Raw genomic sequence first — 25541 nt, 5'->3', positions numbered from 1 at the left:
GCACCAGGATTCAGGTTCCAACTGTTCCTGAGGCTGTCAACCCTGCCTTTCCTGTAGTTATGTAAAAAGAGCCTGGAGCCTATCAGTAAATTTTCCTTTGTCTGTAAGGTCAAGCTTTATCAGGTTTTGTCACCTGCAATCAAGAGTCTACTGATTAAAATGAGGTGGAGCCCAGAAAAGATCAGGATAACAAGCTCACAGGGGTCAAGCCACAAGGTAGCTAAGTGGAGATGAAGAAAGTGAACGGAGCATAAGACAGAGAACTAGAGAGGGCTGCTCAGCCTAAAGGTACTCAAATTCAATGATTTTTTTTTTTTTTAAAGATGCCTGTCAGACACTGATTGTCTCCTGCTGATTTGGGTCCTTGGACTCCTGCTCCTCTCCTGGATACACTAGAAAAAGACAGCCTTTGCCTGAGTGAGTCCCCCCCCCAACTCCCCCCCCCCACCTGAGCCCCTGGATTAGCTGAAATCCTATCAGCAAGAGCTCCCCAGCACCTTCCTGTGCCCTTCTGCTGTACTTGGCAACACTAGGAATTACTTAGGTAAAGTTGGATGCCAGTCCTGGCTGTGACACTTAGTTGCGTCTCTGTGCCTCAGTTTCCTTATCAATCAAATGGGGACAGTAATAGGCTCAGTGTCCTATAAAACATAAATCAGTACACTTAGAATGATGCCTTCTGGAGCACAGAGGAAATGCTGTGAAAACGTTAGCTGGCATGATTCTTGGCAGTTCTGAAAGCACCTTCGAGATAAGATTTACGTGTCTCTTTCACTGCGGTATGTCCTGTGGCTGGCATAGTGTCTGGGACATAACAGGCCTTCAATACTAAACTTGCTTAATTTCTGCTCCCAATATGGGTTTTAGATTGTAGGACCTTAAAAATTATGACAAGTAAGACGTCTCCAGAGAAGTGAAACTTGACAGGCTCAAAGAACAATGTGTCAGCAGCACGAGGTTTCTGACAAAAGCTCTGAAATTCAGAAACTAGGGCACTCGACATGTAAGAGGGCTTGAGTTCTGGACCTTCTGCCAATGTATCCTTTTCCGTTGCTGGGTCCTTGTTGCTAATAATTATGATTCTTAGGCTATTTTCTCAGTTTAGAAAAATCTGCTAAGCAATAGCTTCCTTCCAGGCAAGTTCAATTTCATGTAACAGCAGACCAGTTAAAGGGGTTGGGAGTGAAAGCAAGCCAGAAGACATCAAAGATGGGAATTTGTGTTAAAAACAGGCACCTCTATTTCTGTCTGTGAGTTCATGAGGTTACCTTTACCTGCTACCCTCACGTCTATTATCTTCTTCATTTACGATGCACAGGCAGAGAGAATGGAGGAAAAAGCCAAAAGCTTTCCTCTTGTGACTTTCATGAAGGAAACAGACTTGACTGTAAATCTACCATCTTTTTTATGACCAGGAAAGGAAAATTTATCATGTAGGCAAATCTCAAGTGATTTTCAGAAATGCAAGATATAAAGTACAATGAGCTGTGAAAAATGCCACATATTTGAATGCACTTGAACTCTGCCATTGGCAATTTGCATACTGTCACAAAAGAGAGGCAGGTGCTGACTTACATACATTCCCTCTGGCTTCTTACAAGGGAATTCCGAGGCTCTTTTTTTTTTTTTTTTTTTTTTTTTTAAGATTTTACTTATTTGACAGAGAGACAGGAGAGAGGGAACACAAGCAGGGGGAGTGGGAGAGGGAGAGAAGCAGGCTCCCCGATGCGGGGCTCGACCCCAGGACCCTGGGACCATGACCTGAGCTGAAGGCAGACGCTTAATGACTGAGCCACCCAGGTGCCCCCTAGGCTCTTGTTATAGATGCAGTTTTCATATTGGATCTGAAACAGAAAATAGGCACAGTGACATCTGCTCCCCGAGCCGAACTAGAAATCCTGCAGTCCTTGATGGACTACAAATTGGGGATAAAGATGGATTTTAAGTACACAGTCCAGCCGTTTAAAAACAAGCAGGATATACATCTGAGAATTCCAGCCTGGAATTAAGACCCATAATCATCAGAAACACATTTTAACCTATTTTTCCAAACTTGGATGCCAGCATTTTAAAAACACTTGGGAATAATTTTTAATCAAGCACAATAGTCAAAACTGATAAACTAATGTCAATTATACTTCATTTAAAATTTTTTTAAAGCAAAATAAAATATAAAAATTGATAAAATGAACCTGTACCAGAAGTCACATGGCATATTAAAAGTTAAAATTCTAGGGTGCTTGGGTGGCTCAGTTAGTTGAGTGTCTGCTGCCTTCAGCTCACGTCACGATCCCAGGGTCCTGGGACAGAGCTCCGAGTCGGGCTCCCTGCTCAGCGGGGAGCCTGCTTCTCCCTCTCCCCCTGCCCCTCCCTCCGCTTGTGCTCTCCCTCTATCAAATAAATAAAATCTTTAAAAAAAAGTTAAAATTCTACACTTAACTCATTATCTTCCTCTACAAATCTATTTTTTCTCATTTTTTTTCATGTTATTGTTTTAAAAATTAGAGACAGTTTCGGCCTCCTACTTATCCAGGTTCAAAACCAAAGTCAGCTTTTACTAATCTCTGTCCTTGCCTGCTTTGACTGAATCATTTGCAAAACAGATTGTTTCAGACTTTGGGATTTCACAGACCAGAAAATTTTCAAAACAATGTCGGGATTAGAGTTACTCTTCCCACCCCCCTCCCCGACCCCCCCAGTAATGAAAACCAAAGAAATATAGGCTGGAGCATATGAATTTACCATTTTGTAAGTCAAGAAACGGTCAAGTATCAGTGATTTCAGAGGGTTCAACCTATTAGTCCTCTCCTCCCAATTACTACCATGTATCATTACCATAATGTCACATAGGAAGAGCCATTTTAACACTAAAAATTTAGGTAGGGCACAGTTTTAAAGGGCAGTCCTTGAAATTGGATAGTTTTAGCTTCATGAAGAACTCTCCATGTGGTTATTTTCCGTATTTCCCACAAATCAGTGGAAACTCACAGATCCTCATGGGTCTAACTCTTTAGTATTATCTGAATAGCGGAGAAAGCTTGGACTTTGGAGTCAGGTAGTGGCTTACATCCAAATTTCTCTACCTATAGGTTATGACAAACTGGATTCTCTAAACCTCAGTTTCTTCACAGGTTAACATCAACAATCTCTTGGAGAGGCAGTGTGGCATGATCAGGCATGGGAGTCCAGCACATAAGGCTTTGAATCCTTACTGTGACACTAGTGCCCCTAAGCCTTTGGGCAAGTGAATTAACTTCTGGAATACTCAGGCCACTCATCTGCAAAATGCAGATGGTAATAATAATGCTTTCATGATGGGGAGGATGGAGATAAACACTCTGTTCAGGTCCTAACAGATAGTAAGTGCTCAGTAAATGGTGGAGGGTATTATTATTATTATTACTACTACTGTTTTTGTCAGGAAAAATGAGGTAATATTTTAAAAGTGCCTACTGACAAGTACATAATTAGTAGTCATTAAATAGTAGTTTCCTTCTTACACAGAAATCTAAAATTCAATATACAAGAAGGAATGCGTGAGATTAATGGCAGCTCACGTTTTCACAGCATTTCCTCTGTGCTCCAGAAGGCATCATTCTAAGTGTACTGATTTATGTTTTATAGGACACTGAGCCTTTTACTGTCCCCATTTGATTGATAAGGAAACTGAGGCACAGAGACGCAACTAAGTGTCACAGCCAGGACTGGCATCCAACTTTACCTAAGTAATTCCTAGTGTTGCCAAGTACAGCAGAAGGGCACAGGAAGGTGCTGGGGAGCTCTTGCTGATAGGATTTCAGCTAATCCAGGGGCTCAGGTGGGGGAGGAGTTGGGGGGGGGACTCACTCAGGCAAAGGCTGTCTTTTTCTAGTGTATCCAGGAGAGGAGCAGGAGTCCAAGGACCCAAATCAGCAGGAGACAATCAGTGTCTGACAGGCATCTTTAAAAAATCACTGAATTTGACTACCTTTAGGCTGAGGGGCTCTCTCAAGCCTGTTGTCCCATACCCAGTCCACTTTATCCACCCTTCCCCACAAACGTGCTCTTCCTCCCAGCTTTCTTTTCTCAGAAACAGCACCCACCATGCAGCCAGTCAGCTGCCTCGATGCATGGAACTCAGTCTTGGTCCCTCTCCTCCTCCATCAACTTTCATCTCAGTTACTCTCACAACGTTTGAACTCTTGCTGCCTTCAGCTTTGACATTTTCTAAGGGATTTTTCACAGGGCATTCAGAAGGTGTCTTTTCAAATGGCTCATCTCATCATCATCTCCTGTTAAAAACCAGTCCAAAGGTTTCCCTTGGTCCACGAGGCTTTCCTCCACCCAGCCTCTGTCCACTTCGTGGCTTTCGCCTCCTGCCACTCGGCCTGAATGGCCACAGCTCTGTCTCTGGTATTAGACCGGGGTGCAGAGTCAGGTGTCTACAGGTGATGGGGATGCAGGAAGCAGGCTGGGGTGGGGGAATGCTGGAAAAGTAGGGACAGAAATAAACTGGAAGTGCATAAATGATTTTTGGGCTGGCTTGGCATGCTGGTCTGTTTTCAGGAAAAAAGCGAAACCAGGATTTTTATGTGAATATCTCCTGATTTATAAAATCAAACATCTTAAGAACGCATCATAGAGGGGAAGTAAGATCTGGATCGGACTCTGACAGCCAGTTTGTGACCTCTGCATCAGACTGAATGCGCTGTACTCCTTAATGAAAGGGGGCTTATTTATCTTTACGTTCCTAGAGCCTGACACATCGCAGGTTCTCAGGAAATGTGCACTGAATAATGAGAGTCCTGGCACACCTAGATTTTTTTATAGGGAAAATCTGGTGTTAACAATAGCTACATTTACTGAGCCCTTACTGCATGCTAAGTACTGTGCTAAGCATTTCATGTATAAAATCATACTCTATCCTCATAACAGAGAGGTGGGGACATCCCCCTCCTCCTCCATTTTTAGATGAAGAATGCAGACAGACCGGATAAGGCACTTTTGCTAGTGAACAGCAGAGGTGAAATCTAAGTTTGTTCAGATTTCAGAGCCCAGGATTTGTATCTGATAGTCTTTTTCATCTGAGAAAGCAAGTACTATCAGGCCATTTGGAGACACTCAACACTGATTTTTCAATAGGTATGTTTGAAAATTCTGTATGGATCAAGCATAGCAAGTGGAGAGTAAAAAGTGTGCCTAAAATGTTGCTATTATAGCTGGTGGAGACTGAAATGGTAGAACGCACAGCCTGTTACAGCGTGAATTTCCATGTCACAGCTCACTGAGGTTAGTGGTAGTTAATTCAGAAACGACTCATGCTTCTTCAGGCATCTTGCTACCCCGTACATTCCAAAATCTCCACAAAGAACCCATAGGTTGAATGCCACCCTGAGCTGACTGAAATACTCTCATTTTTCTGTTCTTGCCCTAAGGATCAGAAATATTTCACAATGAAAGACAACAGTAAAAACACATCGCAGACAGTTGGAAAAATCTAAACATTGTGAAAATTTTTGAAAAGTCTAATATGTTATTTTAGACGCCACTGTCTCAGATCTGTGATGACAAGGATCATTGGACACACAGACACATAGACTGTATTGTTGCAAAGCAGTTTCATAAATTGGGGGAAGAACGCTGAGCACATCTGTTGGGGGCATTTCCTCGCAGGTTTATCTTGGGCTGCTGGCCAAATCCTGGGATGATGCTGGTTCTCAAGACCCAGATGGTACAACAGTTGCAGCTCTAAACCTGCATTTAGAGGAAGGTTTTAAAGAATACATATTGCAGAAGGTTTGCATACCAATAGGGCAAGAAAGGTAAATTCCTTTACTGGCAACTTTCTGTGGAACTTGTATTTCCTTGCTGTTTATTAAAATCTTTGCACAGAATATGAGAATATATAGCTGTTGCCATCTCTTGTGGATGGCCATGGCTACAGTGAACTTCCAGCTGGTCAGGCAGCATCCAGCCTGGCCCCTGTCCAAGCGAATCACCACATCACAGCTCCAGTGCAGAGTCACTGTCTAGAGTCCCACAGGGCTTCCCATTGCCTTCAGCACAGAGATCACCTGGTTAACGTGGCTGGGCTCCAGTTTGGTGTCCAGCTCACCAGTGCTGGGAACCATGCACTCTCCCACCTTCAGGTCACCTGACTCCCCAAGGCTCACGCATCACCTAGCACCCTTCCTTCTTTCTTGTTTGCCACATTCCCAGTCGCGTCAGCTTCTCCTTCCCATCTCAGTTCACTTCCCTGGGAAAGCACTCCCCTGACTACATCAAATCCCCCTCTTAATATGCTCCCTTAAAACCAAGCACCTCTGGTTCTTAGCTCTGATCAAAGTTGAGACTTCAGTCTATTTGTGACATTATGTTCATCTCCCATGAAGACTGTAAATAACACAGGAAGAGAGACTTTGTTTACCTTCGATGGCATCTTCCCAGGCTCTAGCACAGAAGGCAGGGACAGGCAGAGTGTAAGAATTTATAAGACTGAAAAAGAATCTGGGCCTTTTCTACCAGGGATTATTGAACACCGGCAAATTATCCCAAAAGGTGGAAAGACTATACACTAAAACTTCCATGCATAGAATCATGTTGTATAACAGATTCACAGAATTTCTAGAGGTCATCTCAACACTGCTCATTTGATTGCACTTTGTGGATCATCTATAGTCTTACTTCTCCGCTTTCTTCTCTTGCTCTTGTTTTTTTAAAAAATATCTTTATTGAGATATAATTAACATACCACAAAATGCCCCCATCTCAAGTTTACAATACAATGGTTTTCACGTTCAGAGTTGTACAAATATCATCACAATCTAAGTTTAGAACTTTTTCATAACCTCAAAAAGAAATCCTATACCATTAGGGTCACTCCCATTCCCCGCCCACACCCCCAGCCATAGGCAACCACTCATTTATTTTCTGTCTCTATAGGTATGCCTCCTCTTGACACTTCATACACACAGTATGTGGTTGTAGCATCATGTATCAGTATCAGTACTTCATTATCTTTTATTCCTTTGAATAATGGACCACATTTTATTTATTTATACATTCATCAGTTGGTGGACATGTAGGCTGTTTCCATTTTGGGGCTATTATGAATAATGCTGTTATGAACATCGGTGTACAAGTTTTTGTGCAGGTATGTTTTCATTCCTCTTGGGTGTATACCTAGGAATGAAATTATGATACAATATAATTATGCTTAATATTGTGAAGAACTGCCAACTATTTTCGCAACTGGCGATACTACTTTATATTCCCACTAGCAACGTATGAGAGTTCCAACCGCTCCACATCCTTGCAGCACTTGCTATTATCTGTCTTTTTGATTATGGTCCTTCTAGTAGGTGTAAAGTGGTATTGCATTGTGGTTTTGATGTGCATTTAATTCCCTGATGGTTAATGAGGTTGGGCATCTTTTCACGTGCTTATTGGCCATTTGTGTATCTTTAGAGAAATGCCTATTCAGATCCTTATCCACGTTTTAATTATTTGTCTTTTTATTATTTTGTTGTAAGCTAGTTACTTTAAAATGATTTTACTGGCTATTAATATCTGTAACAGCATGGAGAAGGAGACAAGAACAAAAGAAAAAGTAAACTGGTTTTACATCAAAGCAGGAAATTATGGTATTTGACAGGGTTAGAGGACCCCAAGGTGGTAGCAAGAACAGAGGTTAGCTCTTAGAAGAAAACAGTACTATCTCTTTCTTTCCTTCCCTCGTTCCTTCGTTCCCACTAGCCACTGAGCTTCTAAAGACGGCAAGCTGATGTGAACACGTGTCCTCAAACATCTCAAGCTCTTTAAGAAGCGCTAGTAGCTCTGCTCATCACTGAATCTTCTGCACACAGCAAGACATACTCAATTAATGTTTGTTGCGTGAACAAATAGACGCAGTGATATTTTTTGATATTCCAGAAAGGCTGTCTATGTGAACTATACAACAAGGACAAGATGGGCTTTTGGGGCAAAAAGAACTGGGTTTGAATCCCAGCCGTACCACCGGCCTTAGGAACATACTTGCCGCCTCTCAGCCTCAGTACCATGTCAGTAAAGTAGGGCCAATAATATGTGCAGCATTGGGTTAAATAAGATAACCAGTATGAAAATGACTAACAGGTCAGCTTCTCAAAAAACTTTAGTTTCCTTCATTTTATGACACATCTGTTTGGAGGTCTGTATAAAGTTACAGAGACTTGTCTTTTACTTGCCAAAGTAAAAGGTGAATTTCTGTATCTTTATCTGTTTATCTGTTTCTATGTCCCAATTTTCTTTGTAGAAGTACAAGATTTAGACAAAAGGGAATGAAAATCATGAAGTTCAGATGTGAATGTAACTTTCTTATTGTCCTTTGACTTCAGTTTGGTTTTACGTCTGTATCTCTCTAAAAGGCAGCAGTGCGTAGAGGTTTGGAGACTAGCTTCCAGCTTCAGTGCATGGACCTGGATCTAGGCTTCACTGGGTGATTATTTATTTATGTGCTTATTTAAGATTTATTTATTTATTTGAGGAGGGGAGGGGCAGAGGGAGAGAATTTTTAAACAGACTTCCCGCTGAGCATGGAGCCCCCGACCCAGAGCTTGATCCCAGGACCCTGAGATTATGACCTGAGCCAAAACTAAGAGTCGGATGCTCAACTGACTGAGCCACCCAGGTGCCCCCCACTGAGTGATTATTTAATGTCTCAGTGCTTCTGTTTCCTCATCTCTTAAATGGGGATAATACTAGGACTAACCTCATAGGACTGTTATGTAAATGAGCTAAGAATAGTATCTAGCACATAGGCATTCAATAAATACTGCCTATTATGATCAGCATTTGTATTTTTCAGTTTGAAAAATTCACTTCGGTTTTCTAAGTACACTGTAATGCTCTGCTCACAACAGCTAATCCTTATGTGGCTAACACTAAATGTTTTAATCAGAGTAAGAGCATCATCATTATTAACAACAACTCACCCTTGTACAGAGATTCCAGTGCACTTTGGCATGGTTCTGCATAGTACTGTATAGCTGGCCCCTCCTCAGCTCTCACAACTGTGGCTTCTTTCTCCTATTTTATAGATGTAGAAACTGAGGCAGAGAAAGGTTACGTACCTAAGATTATATTGCTAGTCAATGGTAGAGTCAGGATTTGAATCCAAGTAGTCTGGCTCCAATGTATGTACTCTTGATAATTTATACTGCCTCAAAAGAGCACATTGTATTAACGCAGATATTCTCAACATGTTAAAAACATAGATTGAAGGGCACCTGGGAGGCTCAGTCGGTTGAGCATCTGCCTTTGGCTCAGGTCATGATCCCAGGGTCCTGGGATCAAGTCCTACATTGGGCTCCTTGCTCAGCGGGGAGTTTGCTTCTCCCTCTCCATCTGCCTCTCCCCCTGTCTTATGCTCTCTCTCTCTCTCTCTCTCACTCTCTCTCAAATAAGTAAATGAAATCTTTAAAAAGCAAACAAAAAACATAGCTTGATATCCAAAAGATTAAGAAAATTACTTTAGGGATTCGTGACCTTCTATGTCAAGATACCAGAGAGTCAAAGACCCTTCAGGATAAGCCCCAGCTCTTCCAATTTCCTGTTTTGTGATCTTTCACGAAGCAGATTAAGGTCTTATCTGTAAGTACGGGATAAATAATTCCTGCCCTACTTTTTACATAGGGTTATTTTGGGGAATAAAATTGAATAAGATCACGAAGTATCATTTTACAAAAAGTTTAGATATTAAAAAATTAAGCTAATGAGATGACACTGTTTTGCAAATTGCAAAGCTCTGTGCAGATAGCTTTTTAAAAGTTTCTTTCAAAAGGCTTAAAAAATAGTCTTAACAGGCTCTCACCTAGACTTCTGAAATAGATTCCAGACACATCCCTGCCTCCAGTCTCTCACAATTGAGATCTGTTTCACAAACCATCATCTGATCAGTTGTCTAAAAACAAGTTATTCTCCCTTTAAAAATATTTTATAGAGAAATCCAATACCTATTGAAGTTATTATAAACCCCTTGGCTGTTAATCTGAGGACTACTGAGATATGGACCAAAGCTAACCACAACTGAACAGTGGAAACAGTCCTGCAACATGCTGACCCATGGCTTAGTCTTAGCTCTGAAAACAGGTAGTCTTGAAGAATTTAATAGCTCTCTGAAGTACAGTTTTTCATAGGTAGCACCTTGTGTCTACCAGGTATCCATGTAGCTACTGAGATACTGATTGAGCACTGGGCACATAAAGATGAATTCAAAGCATATTCTTTGAGTCTACTGTTCAAATTATATTGCCCATTGTTTCCCAAAAAGCCCAACACTTACTTGCTACTCTGTAATCCAGACTGATAGAGCTGGTAAACCTCCTATCTAGGCCAACCTCACCAGTTAATTGTCTTCTCATCTTTAAAGGTTTACCTTAAAGGCCATGATTCTAAGAAACCTTCCTTAATCCCTGAATGAGATGGTCTTCCTTCCACTTTTGAACACATGCAACATAGTGTTTTTTTTCTCTAATATACTTCTGCATGTATGATTTTCCAGATACAAGTTCTATTATCCTCACTGGTTCTAGAGGTTCAACTGCTGAAGAGCAAGGCTGGTGTTTCTCCTGGTCACTCCAGCAGGGGCCAGCATAGTGCTGGATAAGACACTTTTAGAGGGTTAGGGCTTAGTGTTTCCAACAGTCTTGACATAAACAGGAAAGAGTCAAGACCCATACAGATCACATGCCATCCTCTGACAAGAAGCATTGGGCAGGGCGCCTGGGTGGCTCAGTCGTTAAGCGTCTGGCTTCGGCTCAGGTCATGGTCCCAGGGTCCTGGGATCGAGCCCCACATCGGGGTCCCTGCTCAGCGGGAAGCCTGCTTCTCCCTCTCCCACTCCCCCTGCTGTGTTCCCTCTCTTGCTATGTCTCTCCCTGTCAAATAAATAAACAAAATCTTAAAAAAAAAAAAAGATGCATTGGGCAGCAATCCTAGGATGGTGTAGCAACTCTTGCACCAATCTTATAATAGAAATAACCATGATAACTAGTGACAATTAAGTTATTAATACTTTATAACAAGATAACGTTAGGTTGCACCATATGAAATTCTTACCTACAAAAATAGCAAGTTTTTATGATCCAAACTAATATTTTGCTAATTTGTTATCTATCCTCCTCCCCCTACTCAACCTGAATAGACTCCCCATGAGAGCAGGCATAACCGCTCCAAAATTATTTATTTATCCGGGGGGGGGAGGGGGGGATGGGCAGAGGGAAGAGCGAGTCTCAGCGCAGAGCCCGATGTGGGGCTCTGTGGGGCTTGAGCTCCCAACCCTGAGATCATGACCTTGGCCCAAATCAAGAGTCAGACGCTTAACCAATCGTGCCACCCAGGTGCGCTGAGAGCTGGCATTTTTCTACATTTTGTTCTCTGTTGTATCTCTAGTGCCTGGGACATAGTGGCATTCAGCAAGTATTTGCTGAATTAATGAATGAACCTGCTAAACACCAACTACTTGCCTTATACTCTACTACATGATTTATACCTTATAACCTGTTTGTTTCTTCCTAACATCCTGATTACTATTCATCAGGTGAGAAAACTGCGGTTGGTGAGGTCAAGTAACTCGTCCAAGACACTCTTGACTAATATTTTATGGTAGGGCATTTGTATTTACGCTATAAAAGTTGTTTAAATTTAGGCTATCTTTCCTCCCTCAACTAGACCACACACAGATTCTACTGGAAACAGTGAGAAAGAATTGTAATACTAAAAAGACAGGGAGGTGAGGAGGGGAGGGAAATAGAAAGAGGGAGCAGTAAGTGGGTATGGAGAAGGCTTCCATCTTGGTGAAATGCAGTATAAAACAGTATCTAAAAATTGCCCTCAGCCCTTCAAGTCCTCTGCTTGAGGGTGGGACCCTTTAGTTGTCTTGACACTTGGAGCCCCATCACTGGCATTACTTTCTCGGGAACAGCAAGTGGATAATGGATGGCGGTTGCCTATAGCCTACAAGGGAATCTCTTTGGACTACCAGACTCTTCCGGCAAGCAGGAAGTGTTCTCACCCTTTTTACCATTGCCTCTGTGGATTGCATTGGAGGCCCCTACTTACAAAAGCCCTGTTGCTTTACAAGACTTTTCCCTATCTATGGAGATACAGTGCCCCCCAAAACCCACGTTAATAGTATTTTTAAATGAATTTTGAGTTCAAACTTTGTTGATGTTACTCACTCCCCTTCCAGTGCAAATATGCTGTTTGTCTTTTAGAAAGGGAACAGCGTAAACTTGGAACATCTTGTTCAAGAACACTGGTTACAATCTGTTAGTCCCAGTGTTCTTGAGGCCAGGGTTCTTGGGCCCCATTTACAATTTGCCCAGGAGTAGCCCATTGTCAGTTCCACTTTTGCTGAAATGTCCTTTTCCTTCAGCCTGAAAGAATCAGTTTCTTTTCTAGGACACAGAATCTAAGACAGTCCCAATATACATTTTCTAAAAGTTGAAAGAAGACAAATGATTTCTCTAACTCTCTGAAGTAAAATGAACAACTCTGTGCTGCCACAAAATCAGGGTGACCCTCCCAAGTGATAATTCTTTGAGATTTCTAAGATATTTTGAAATGGAGAGAAAAAGCCTACATTTCTTTCTAGAACTTGTAGTCTAACCCTGTAAGTACAAGGCTGCAAAACAAAAAAAGATGGACTGTGAATGTAAGCACAGGAGTCAGACTGAATGGAGGTGAATCTCCAGGTCTACTACATTCTAGTGAGTGGCCTCTGGTAATTTAGTGAACATCATCAGCCTTTGGTTTCTTCGTGTGTAAAAGCAGGGTATTACCACCTACACTATAAGGATGAGGAAATTAACTTAGCATGCAGCACAGTACCCAGTACCCAGTAAAAGTTCAATAAATATGAAATAAAATATCAGGCATTAAAATATATAAGGAGGGAGCATTCTCTAAAACTGACTCTCTTTGGGGCAACTAGCTGGATCAGTTGGAAGAATATGTGACTCCTGATCTCTGAGTTGTGAGTTCGAACCCCATGCTGGATGTAGAGGTTACTAAATAATAATAATAATAATAATAATAATAATAATAATAATAATAATAATAATAAATAATAATAAAAAACTTAAACAAACAAACCTGACTCTCTTCTAATGCCCCAGGCCCTGGGTGAGTTTAACCACCTTTTACTATGAATCAATGGAATACATTTAACATCTTTTTCTGTGCCTTTAGGGACTAATTTAAGATAGCCCTAGCCTTAAAGAAGGCCAATATTAAACAAGATTAAAAGAGAAGTTACTTCTTCGGGCTCCCTGCTCAGCAGGGAGTCTGCTTCTCCCTCTGACCCTCTTCCCTCTCATGCTCTCTGTCTCTCATTCTCTCTCTCTCAAATAAATAAAATCTTTAAAAAAAAAATATATTAAAAAAAAAAAAAAAGAGAAGTTACTTCTTTTGTCCCAGACAGCACAATTCAAGTGTGAAGACAATAGGAGAATATGCTATTCGTTGGAATTAATGGATCACTCCATATGGAAAAGCTTCTACTAGCTCAGAGATCAAGATTCCTAGAGAAGTAAACACAACACAAATTGATCCTTTCCATGGTGGTACAAAATATAGATCATATACCTTTAAAAAAGAACATTGGATGAAAAACACCCAGGATTCTTACCAGTTTGGAGCTTTCATTTTCAGGCAACTGTTTAATACCAACTTCGAGACTACCATCTTCCTCACTGCTAACAGGTTCAGTACCACTCTGACCCTATGGGACATTAAGAAGAAAATGGTAAAGATGTTATTCTTCACTCACACTGCCCAGAACTATATAGATACTCAACCACAATAGCTTGCTTTATCATTGTTGTAGATACTGTTTCCTCTCTAGTGGCCATTCCTATTCTCCTCCTTTCCACTAGAAGGTCATCCCCACAACCTCTGCCCCTACCCACCACCCCCTGGATCTGTCCCTGCTGCTTACAGATATGCCTTAGAAAAAGCTGATCCCTATTCTCTGTTCCAAAGTTGGGCCTGATTGTCTTATGGTTAATCCCAATCTTTTTGCCAATGACTTTGCCAGGAGTGGATATGCGATCCAGTTCTGCTCAATGAGACACAAAGAGACTTCTAGAAAAGTTCTTCCTTGGTCTTCTTCTTCTTCTTCAAGATTTTTATTTTTTAAGTAATCTCTATACCCAAGGTGGGGCTTGAACTCACAATCCCTAGATCAAGAGTTGCATGCTCCAGACTGAGCCGGCCAGGTGTGCCAGTTCCTCCTTGGTCTTAAAAGAACCACAAGAAGATCCCCTACCTCCCACATGAGCAAAGTTGGAGATGGAAAAAGTGGACTCTGACGGCTAAAGTGGGCCATTGCATCAACCTGACCTGAAGTACAGTCTTATTCTTAGCAGCCTTCACATGAGAGCTCATAAATTTATTGTTTCAGCCAGTTAGTTCTTCTGTTCCCTCTAGCCAAAGCTTTCTGAGATGCTTGTTTATCTTCTGTGCAAGATTAAACTACTTGAGCTAAGAGACTGTATTTATCCTGTTTCTCTCTCAAACTCAAGTACCTAACACTGTGTCTGGTACATGGAAAACACTGGACCAATCTTGGTTGAACCAATGAATGGAACAGTTGTTTTCTTGATGGGTTTTTTTCTGCAGAATTCTAAAAATATTTATTCAATATAAATGAGACATAAGAATTAGCCCCATCAGAATTCCTGAACAGGGGCTCCTGGGTGGCCCGGTTGGATAAGTGTCCATGATTTCAGAGTGCTGGGGTCAAGCCCGTGCTCAGTGGGGAGTCTGCTTGCCATCCTCTCCGTGTCCTTCCCTCAGCTTGGATGTGTGCGTTCTCTCAAATAAGTAAATAAATAAAATTCCAAAACACATTCAGTATCTCAGTTGAATTGTAACGTATTAAATGTTATACTTAATTAACCAGAAGTCTGTTTACTTTCTGAGGCCACATGGGGGGAGGGGGAGTAAGGATGATACATGGAGTGTTTACATTCTATTTATTTGGATTTTTATATTAAAACACCACCATTTTGGGATTACTACAAATCTGGTGGGACTGTTTGGAGAGAAAATAGTTTAGATTTTGGGACATTCAACCTCAACTAACTCAAAGTAGTACAAACTGAAGTAAAGATATAGTGTTCTTTCATCTATCGAATGGACAAGAGAATGGAAAGATGATTCAGTACTGATAACGTAGAGAAAGAGGAATTTTTACATGCCACTGAAAGAATATAGGTTTGAACAATTTTCAGAAAAAAGATACAAAATATAAACATATACAAATACGCATGCAGGAAAATATTTGTCAGGGTAGAGGAAAAATTTTTTAAATTGCTTACTTCTGGGAAATAGGATTAAAGAATGGAGAACTGTTGCATTAGTTATTTTTATACTGTTTGAATTACAGAAGAATTCACATGTATTACTGCAAGTTTAAGAAATAAAGGGGAGCTATGAGAAATATCTAAAAGAAAACCAAATCTAACAAAGAAAGTAGCATAGGGGTACCTGGCTGGCTCAGTTAGAAGAGCATGCAACCCTTGATCTCGGAGTCATGAGTTCGAGCCCCACACTGGGTGTAAAGATTACTAAAACAAACAAACAAACAAACCCAAAACCCCCCAAAAAACAAAATCAAAACAAAAAACCTAAGGAAAAAAAAAAGAATGGATATTAAATTGGTCAGATCCAGGTTCAAATCTCAACTTGCAAATTAGAACTACATGACTTTCAGCAAGGTTCTTTCTGAGTACTTATTTTTAAAGCACAGATAAAAGTACCAGATTAAAACAGTACCCCATCAGGTTGCCTTGAAGATTAATACATTAACATGCAAAATGTCTATTAGCACAACACCAGGTGCAGTTAATTTGTTTCCAGCTTTTTGTTGAGACAGGTTCTTAATCCATCCCGTTCCGTGTAGTCTTCCTAACAACCCTGTATGAGTATGTACCAGTATCATTCCAATTCATGGATAGGAAGATGATACATTTTTTTAAAAGATTTTATTTATTTGATAGAGAGATACACAGAGAGAGGGGAACACAAGCAGGGGGAGTGGAAGAAGGAGAAGCAGGGTTCCCGCGGAGCAGGGAGCCCGATGCGGGGCTCGATCCCAGGACCCTGGGATCAGAACCTGAGCTGAAGGCAGACGCTTAACCATCTGAGCCACCCAGGCACCCCCTTAATAAACATTTTTAGTGATACATTTTAAATGAACTTGCCTAGCTAGTGAGAGGCGAACCCAGGATTCAAAGCTAGGTAAGACTGACATCAAAGGTCCCATTCTTGTTAACTATGCTCTAGGCCCTAAGTAAATGATTCTCTTGTTTCTTTTCTCTCTTTATTCCTTGTTAGCACTGAGTGTTGATAACTAATCTTATAGAAAACAGGATTCACAATCTTTAAAAAAAAAATCATCATTAATTTTTAAACAGTGTTTTAGCATTTGTTAACCAGAAATTTTCATTAGGTACAGTATCTTCCTCTCAGTGAATTTTGGGTAACCAAGAAGTCACCATATAAAATAAACATGCCCAAGTTAAGCTTGAGAATATATAGATTTTCAGCATTTTAGACAGCGGGTAAATTACAGAGACAGAAAAATTCAGAAGAAACAAATTATACTTTTTAATTTTTAAAGATTTTATTTATTTATTTCATAGAGAGTGAGAGAGAGCACAAGCAGAGGGAGCAGCAGAGGGAGAGGGAGAAGCAGAGAGTCCAACATGGGGCTCGATCCTGGGACTCTAGGATCATGACCTGAGACGAATAACCGCCTGAGCTACTCAGGTGGCTTTTAAAAACCAGTACTTATTCTATGGGAAACCTTTAATGTCCCAAATATTTCGTGTGTCTGCTTCTGTTAGCTGGGGTGAGCCCCAAAGAGGTCCTGGTTTGGGGGGGCTATACTATCCCACCGAGGCTTCAGGCTTCAAGGGAGTCAGTGTTTGTAACTGCAGCACATTCAATTATAGAACAAACACACAGGGAGCTCCTCTGATCCCAAATGACAGGAGCTTTTCACCAGGACGGTGGTCGGCTGATGTCATTCATCTAATTATGCACATATCTTCCTGGGGAAAGCAAAGTGCTATGTAAATAAGTCAGAGGAATCTTACATTTCTCAGCAATGTGAGTATAGAAGTGTTTTCTTGTTCTTTATAAAATGAATCCTGAAGTCGGGGAGAAACCAGTTGTTGGATGCTTCAACTTTGAAAACGTAAGAAAACATGGGCAAGGCAGCTGAGGTTGCAAATGGGCTGTAGATCTTTTAAGATTTGAGTAAAAACAAAAAAGAATACCCTTTACATCTATACCTACAGAATTATCACACAAAGCCGAGTCTCAAATGTCACTTACTCCATAAATCCTTTCCTTCTTAGCTAGAAGACATCTCTTCTCCCTCTAACCTCACTTAACGTTTTACCTGAACTTCCTATGTCACTTACCATCTCCTTTGCATCCTAATTACGTATGTACGGCATTGATCTTCCCAATGAGGCTGAAAGATCCTTGAATCCAACATCTGTGCCTCATTCATTTCCTTTGATTTCCTTTGTCTGATCCTTCTTTATATTCATCCTGGGTCTCTCTCATTTCAAAGTCAATGCTCTTTATAACTCTACTATGAACCGCTTCTAAAGCTTTTCCTCTGTTTTTAGTTACTGGGTTAGTTTGAGACGGTTCCAGAGAGGAGGGTTTAAAGTCAAAATCTAGATGGAGAGGAGTCAGGTAAAAAAGGAAGTTGGAGTTGAGAGAGGTTAGCAATAAAGCATGCGCTTTCCTAGGAGAGCTACCGCTTATAGAAGGCTTTTCATGCTTAAATGAGGCACAGAATGAAACAATGTGGGGTTCTGTTCTGAGAACAGAATGGCTCACATGTGTTAGGCAACCTTGAAAATACCCCGCTGACCAGGAGCTTAGAAATGGGGAATCTGTCAGGGATAGGAAGAGGAAAATAGGTCAGCAAGCATGACTTCCAAAGCACAGTTGTATCACGGTGGTTTGAAGACCATCTGGTTGATGGATGGTGGCCCAGTGACACCCAAGATGATTCAGCTAATTTGGGTAGCTGGGTGTTCCCTTCCTTTCTTGCTGATCCTCAAACCACCTGTCCAAAGCTGCCTGTGCAGGCAAGGCTGCTCAAGGGCAATGACCTTTCCCCACAAAGACCACAGATAGTAGCTTCTGTGGTGAATTATGTTTTTAAGATGAATAAAAAGAAAAGCAAGACTTGTGACTGTATGCCTAACACAGCCTTTAGCAAAAAAAAAAAAAAAAAGGCAAGAAATGCTTTTCAATCCTCAGAGAAGTCCCTTCCAAACCTTCAGTAAGTTCCAAATTCCCTCCCCTGGGCTCCTTAAAAATCTACATAAAGTGATGATACTTTTTATTTTTATACTACTTAATTTTTCATACCTACTACTTACCTATAGTTTTCCCCAACTAGACAGTGGGAGAACCTTGAACACAGGAATTTATGCTTGTTTGTTTTTTTTTTAAGATTTTATTTATTTGACAGAGAGAGAGAGAGGGAGAGAGCCAGAGAGCACAAGCAAGGGGAAGAGCAGAGGGAACGGGAAAAGCAGGCTCCCCGTTGAGCAGGAATTTATGTTTTTATTTGAAAGCAGGTTATCTATCGGGGCGCCTGGGTGGCTCAGTCGGTTAAGCATCTGACTCTTGGTTTCGGCTCAGGTCACGATCTCAGGGTCCTAGGAACGAGCCCCACAGTGGGCTCTGTGCTCAGTGGGGAGTCTGCTTCTCCCTCTCCCTCTGCGCCCGTCCCCGCACTTGCACTCACTCTTGCTCTCTCTCAAAATAAATAAATAAATCTTTAAAAAAAAAGAAAGAAAGCAGATTATCAATAAAAGCTAAATTAGTTAAGGATGTTACTGCGGACTGGAAGAGCCACACTTCTGATCAGTTAAATGTTCCATAGTGTTGTTCCCTACCCTCTTTCCTCATTTAACATGATGAAACAGGGGCGCCTGGGTGGCTCAGTTGGTTAAGCATCTGCCTTCGGCTCAGGTCATGATCCCAGCATCTGGCTCTCTGCTCAGCAGGGAGTCTGCTTCTCCCTCTCCCTCTGCTCCTCCTCCTGCTCCTCCTGCCCCTTCTCTCTCACTCTTGCTCACTCTCTCTCCCAAATAAATAAAATCTTAAAAAACAAAAAACAAAAAAAAAAACCATGATGAAACAGTATATTAGTATATATGACTATTTTCCTTTTAAGATTTTACTAAGCAAATTAAAAAAAAAAACAACAGCAACTGTACCTCCTTGGTACAATTGAAAAAAAATTTTAATAAAAAACTTGTATTGGTTTAAATTTTATCATCCCCGTATTTCCCAAACCCAGTGCTCTCTTCCAAAAAACCACAGGATGATTTATTCATCTCATTACCAGCCTAAATTCACAAATATTTCTTTCTGCAAAGTCATGTTGACTGGATGTGACAAATTGAATTTCTTTCTTCTACCCCCATAATGAGCATATTTTCTAGGCTACTCAGAATTCCAGGAAGGCAGTGCACAATTAAAGGTAAAATGGGAATTATGCTAATGGCACTCCCTGGGTAATCAACCTGTCCATCCTTTAGGAGGCCTGCCTCATCTCACTTAGTATTCAAAAAAGTACTTCTGAGAAAAAGAAAAAATGAAGTCGCTTGCTTCTTTAAAGATATTCTAAAAAGATGCATCCTGCCTTGTTGAGGAATGGAATAAATATCTTGCAACCCAAGTATACTTGAGCCTTGAGCACCTCTTACAAGACCACAGCAGCGGCTTCCTAATTGGGTTTCCTTCTCCGACACATCCCTGACGTTGCTATTAGACGAAGCTACCTAAAGTAGGGCACTGATCGGACCATTTCATTGCTCATTTGACCTCAATTAATTTTTCAAACCTCATCTTCCATTACTCCCTTTTACATACCCTTCGATTCTTCTCCCCATTCCACATCCTGATTTTTCTTATTTCCGTTTTTGTTTGTACTCTTCCCACATTCTTATCTAACCATAGTCTGATTTTAAAATCCAATCGACCCATCAGAAATAGCTATTCTCTTACCAGGAAATAATATTCATCTTCTCTGAACTCCTCCTAAAGCTTTATCTCCTGGGACACCTCGTTTTAGTAATATACATGTCTTATTTTCCTTATAAGACTAGAAGTTCTTTGAGGTAAGAGACTATGTATGTGATCTACAAAGTGGGTATTTGATAAATAGCAGAATAAATTAAATCAGTAAGAAGTGTCCAACATTGAAATGAAGCATCCAGGACATAGCAGAAACGCTTAAATATGGTTCACTCCATTCACTGATTCAACAAATATTAAGCAAGTGCTATATGCTAGGCCCTGGGAATGCAGTGGTCAAGACAGTAAGCCCAGCCCACCAGAAGCCTGCAATTTAGTGTTGTGCATATAGTTGTACATTCTTCTTTTTTTTTAATGGAACCTTTTATTCTTGGTCAAATATTTCTTTAATTAACATATAATGTATTATTTGGTTCAGGGGTACAGGTCTGTGATTCATCAGTCTTTATATAATACCCAGTGCTCATTACAACACATACACCCCCCCCCCCCCCAATGTCCATCACCCAGCTACACCCCCCATCACACCCTCCCCTTCAGGAATCCTGTTTGTTTCCTGAGATTAAGAGTCTCTCATGGTTTGTCTCCCTCTCTGGTTTTGGCTTGTTTCATTTTTTCCTCTCTTCCCCTATGACCCTCTGCCTTATTTCTTAAATTCCACGTATCAGTGAGATCATATGATAATTGTCTTTCTCTATAGTCGTACATTCTTAAAATGTTAAGATAGTGAGAGAACTACAAGCAACATAATCCTAGTTGAGAAACTTCTTTAGAAATGGGTCCTTCTTTTCTATAAGGCCCAGGTGACATCACACAAAGGACAATTTTTATTTTTTAAATGAACCATGAATATTACTTAACTATGAAGGGAGTTAAGATTACTGAAGGGAATGATGTGGGATGAAGTTGGTCATAATAATATCTCACATTTGAACACATTATATTCCAGGTGTTAGGCATTATTTTATTCATTTTTTAAAAGATTTTATTTATTTATTTGAGAGAGAGAGAGAGAGAGAGAGAGAGAGGAGCAGGAGCGGAGGGGGGCAGAGGGAGAGGGAGAAGCAGACACCCCGCTGAGCAGGGAGCTGACATGGGGCTTGATCCCAGGACCCTGGAATTATGACCTGAGCTGAAGGCAGAGGCTTAACCAATGAGGCACTCAGGTGCCCCTATTTTATTCATTTTGAGTCATAAAACTTGGAGGAGTCTTTCACAAACAATTCTTCAAGGAATTATTAGTTGTGAATTAATAAAAAGGAAGTGGAAAGGCAACCCAAGTGTTAGAAACAATAGAAACAAAGACCTAAGTACTGGAGAGACCAAGATATGTGTGTGTTTGGGGGGGTGGGGATCAAGAGATAGATGGAGACTGTCTAGTGCTTTATTATGCATTAATGAGAAAAGAAAGCTGATTAGTTGAGGTTGGGGAGGTAAATACAAAGCCTTAATTCTAATCCTGAAACAAAGATCTGCTAGGCAAGAGGTACAAAAGGTGTTTTAGCAAGAGCACAGATAACAGTAATATAGTAAGAATTCCTGTGTTGTATGTAACTGTTGAAAATGGAAGATGCTGGAGGCTGGGAGTTTTGCTAGAGAGCTGTAATAATATAATCACAATTAAAATGAGTTCTTACTCTGTGCCAAGAATAATGCTAATCATTTTATAAACATGATTCAATTCTTCCAACAAATCCATAGAATTAATTATTATTATCAACCCTCCTTTAAATGTGAGGAAATGGAAGCTTATAGAGCTTAACTGGTTCAAGTTCACTCTGCTAGTAAATGGAAGAACAAATATTAGGACTCGGATCTGTCCGACTTCTAAGCTTATGTTCTCAATCACTGTACCAGCTGCCCCAGTATTATAATTACCAAGAATATAGCAACAGAAATGCTAATAACCCCTTATGTATGTATATAGCTACATGGATGATGAAATACTTTTACCTACATTTAGTGCTTGATCCTCATAACTACCTGCTGACACAGACAGGGGAGGTTATGAATGTGGCTTTACAGAAAAAGCAAGACTTGGAGAGGATCACTACCTTAACAAGGTCATGTGCTCAGCAGGTAACTGGCAGAGCTAAAACAAGAAGCCATGTCTTCAGACTTCTTGTTCAATGTTCTCTTAGCACTCTTGTTCACTCTGCTAGCACATGACTTCACGAAGTGATTTTGTTGTCTGCCATGTCCTTGATGTCTAAAACAGTACCTGACACATAGTAAGGGCTCAATAAATATTTGCTCAATAAGGAAATGAATATGAGATCCCATTCATATATAATAGTGCTATTCAATGTGGACTCTTATCAGGCCCAACATAATAATGCTATGGCTGTATCTATTTCGTTATGATTTAAATGGGCTAGTGCTTTCAGCAATATGTCACATATGAGTTATGCTTAAGTACTTACTAGAAATGGCTGAGGAGGGAAAAGGCCTCGTGAGAGGGTCACAGAGGCGAGTGCAAAGGGATAAGGAAGTGGACATTGGACCAGAGCATACCAGACTACCACCCTGAGGAGGGGTATCACCCCTCATTTGGTGGCAGTTGTTGGAGACTGGCAGTCCAGAGGAAACCTAAAAAACCCTCTTTATAATTCAATTCACATATTCAATTGTAATTTAAAAAGATTTATTTTTTACAGGTGACTGAATGATTAGAACCCATTTCTGTGGTTAGCACAATTCAAAATATGAAAACAAAAAAAAGTTAAAACAGTAGCTAATATTGTATAATCTACTTTAAAAATTGAGTTAAATATACTTAAATATTTGAAGAAATAAAGTTTACATTTATTAAGCATTTATTTTGCACTGTGAGCTGTATTAAATGCTTTATATATATTACTTCGTTTGCTCTTTACAAGTCTGTGAGTATGTGGTGGTGACACCCGTAGGTGCAGATGAAGCTGGTGCTGAATAACATACCTACTACCTCTGGGCATATGGACATACTATTTAGCCTCCTTAGACCCAGTCTCTTCTTCTGCAATGTAATATAGTAATAATATTACTATATTATTATATAGTAATAATATATAATACTGTCTCTCAAAGGCCTGGATGTAAGTGGGACATGAGACCACATTCTGAAGGCCTCTAAGACAGTGTTCGACATAGTAGAATCAAGATTCAATCATCCCCTTAAAATTCAGTTTCAAGAGGATATTTTGATGGGAATATTCATAACTACTAACAATACTATAGAAAAAATTATTCTAAAATGATTCCTCTTATTCTCCCCAGTCCCTCCAAAAGATTTATATTACATTCTATAAACACATAGAATTAAGTACTAGTGTTTACTATTAGCTACCATGTGTCAGGCACAAAGATATATATGTCTTATTTAATCTTAACAACCCTATGAGGTGAAACTATTATTACCCTTCTACAGATAAGTAAGGAGATGATAGAAGGTAATCTATTATCCAAGGCCCTGTGTCCAGAATATAGTTATGCTAGGACTTGAACAGAAACAGTATGGGTCCGGGGCCCCTCTGTCTACCCTAGGTCTTAACTAGAATGAAAATACCCAGTGCTGGCAAGCTTTGGCTAAATGGCTATCGGTAGGGAGTCAATACCTATCACCATAATCTTTTCAGATAGCAAGTGGTCGATACAAGTGAAAATTTTGAACTTGTATAGCTTATGACTCAGCAAGTGTACTTGGGGGAAATCTTTGCTATAGAAATAAAAGCACTAGTACCTAATACTTCTCTCTCACACACACACTCATAATCTTTACTTTAGTATTCTTTTACTGGCAAAACATTGGAAAATCATCTGAATATCTGTCAGTTGGAAAAAAAAGTATAATAGGAGTGTATTAAAATATGGCCATTACATTAAGCAAAAAAAGCAAGTTTTTATTTTTATTTTTCTTTTTAAAGATTTTTTATTTTATTTACTTAACAGAGAGAGAGAGAGAGAGCACAAGCAGGGGGAGCAGCAGGGAGAGGGAGAAGCCGGTTTCCTGCCAAGCAGGGAGCCCAATGCCAGACTCGATCCTAGGACCCTGGGATCATGACCCGAGCTGAAGGCAGATGCTCCACGGACCGAGCCACCCAGGCGCCCCGAAAAGCAAGTTTTTAAAAAATGAATAGAATCGGCGCCTGGGTGGCTCAGTTGGTTAAGTGACTGCCTTTGGCTCAGGTCATGATCCCAGGGTCCTGGGATCGAGTCCCACATTGGGCTCCCTGCTCAGCAGGGAGTTTGCTTCTGCTTCTGCTCTGACCCTCCCCCCTTTCATGCTCTCTCTCAAATAAATAAATAAAATCTTAAAAAAAAATGAACAGAATCTATTCCAGAAGGATGTAAAACATGCACCTCAAACTTAACCTACCTAAAATAAACCTCTTAATTTCTGCTTCCCTGTTGAACAGCTATTCTTCAATAGACTGTAATAAATGGCACCACTATCTACCTAATTGCTCAAGCCAAAAATCTAGATTTATTCATGACTCTTTCTTCTCAGCTCCCACATTTAATCAATCAAGTCTGATTCAACATCCAGAACACCCAGAACCCACTCACTTTTCTTTGCCTCCCATACCAAACCACAATCTTCATCTAACTGCAAACGAGTCTCATGTGGGTCTCCACCTTCTACTGTATTACTGTTACCTTCCCGTAGTCCATTCTCTACCTAGTAGACTGTACACCGAGTCACCTCATTCCCCTTTACTGGCTTCCAGCACACATAGGCTAAAACCCAAACTTCTTACTCTCACAAAGATCCCCGCCCCATTACCACTCTCCAGGCCCCCAATATGCCCCTAGCCATATCCCTCCAGTGCCTCAGCACACTCACTTGAGAGTTATTTCTGTCCCCTCTGCAAAGAAAGCTCTTCCCCTTTATTTTTGTGTCTGGCTCCTTCTTATCATTTTGATCTTGTTTACATTTCACCTTGTCTAAGAGTGCTTCCCTAACACCAAATGAAGAGGTCACAAGTTACATTCCCTATTTTAATTCTCCGCAAGGCACTGACCACTACTGATAATTCTCTTGCTTTATTTATTCATTTATTTATTAGAATGTAAGTTGAACCACAGTAAGGAGCCTTCTGTTTTATTCACACCTATCTCTAATGCCCAAGCCTCCCCTAATGCATAATAGGCACTCACTGAATGCTTGTTGAATGGAAAGAATGTATTATACAATTGAGTTTTTACTAAAAGAGGCATTACTCACATATAGCTGTTTATTTTTGTGGTAGAAAAGGAAAAAGTATGAAAATACTAAACAGTAAATATTAACTTCCTCGGGGAGGTGGGGAAAGGAAAATGAACTTTTTCCTCCTAATAACTCTGCATGGCTTGATTAGTTACAATAAGTATGTATTTCTTTTTGGAATTAAAAAATAATTCAATAAATAAAAAATGTAAAGAGAATGTAATATTCCCCCAGCTGAGGAGATACTTGA

General features: G+C 40.4%; 1 protein-coding gene across 7 annotated transcripts in view; it reads right to left on the bottom strand.

Annotated features, from left to right (window-relative positions):
• Positions 1-25541, bottom strand: part of PATJ (PATJ crumbs cell polarity complex component) — a 349292-nt gene that overhangs the window by 82108 nt on the left and 241643 nt on the right. For all 7 annotated transcript variants that reach the window (XM_027607398.1, XM_027607438.1, XM_027607423.1 and 4 more), the window contains one exon: positions 13649-13741. In XM_027607398.1, coding sequence (XP_027463199.1) covers positions 13649-13741 — 93 coding nt within the window. The remainder of the gene's footprint in view (positions 1-13648; positions 13742-25541) is intronic.

This window comes from Zalophus californianus, chromosome 4 (assembly GCF_009762305.2).
Source record: "Zalophus californianus isolate mZalCal1 chromosome 4, mZalCal1.pri.v2, whole genome shotgun sequence".
NCBI classification, from domain to species: domain Eukaryota; kingdom Metazoa; phylum Chordata; class Mammalia; order Carnivora; family Otariidae; genus Zalophus; species Zalophus californianus.
The sequence above is the reverse complement of the archived record's forward strand: the minus strand, read 5'-3'. Positions and strand labels throughout refer to the sequence as shown.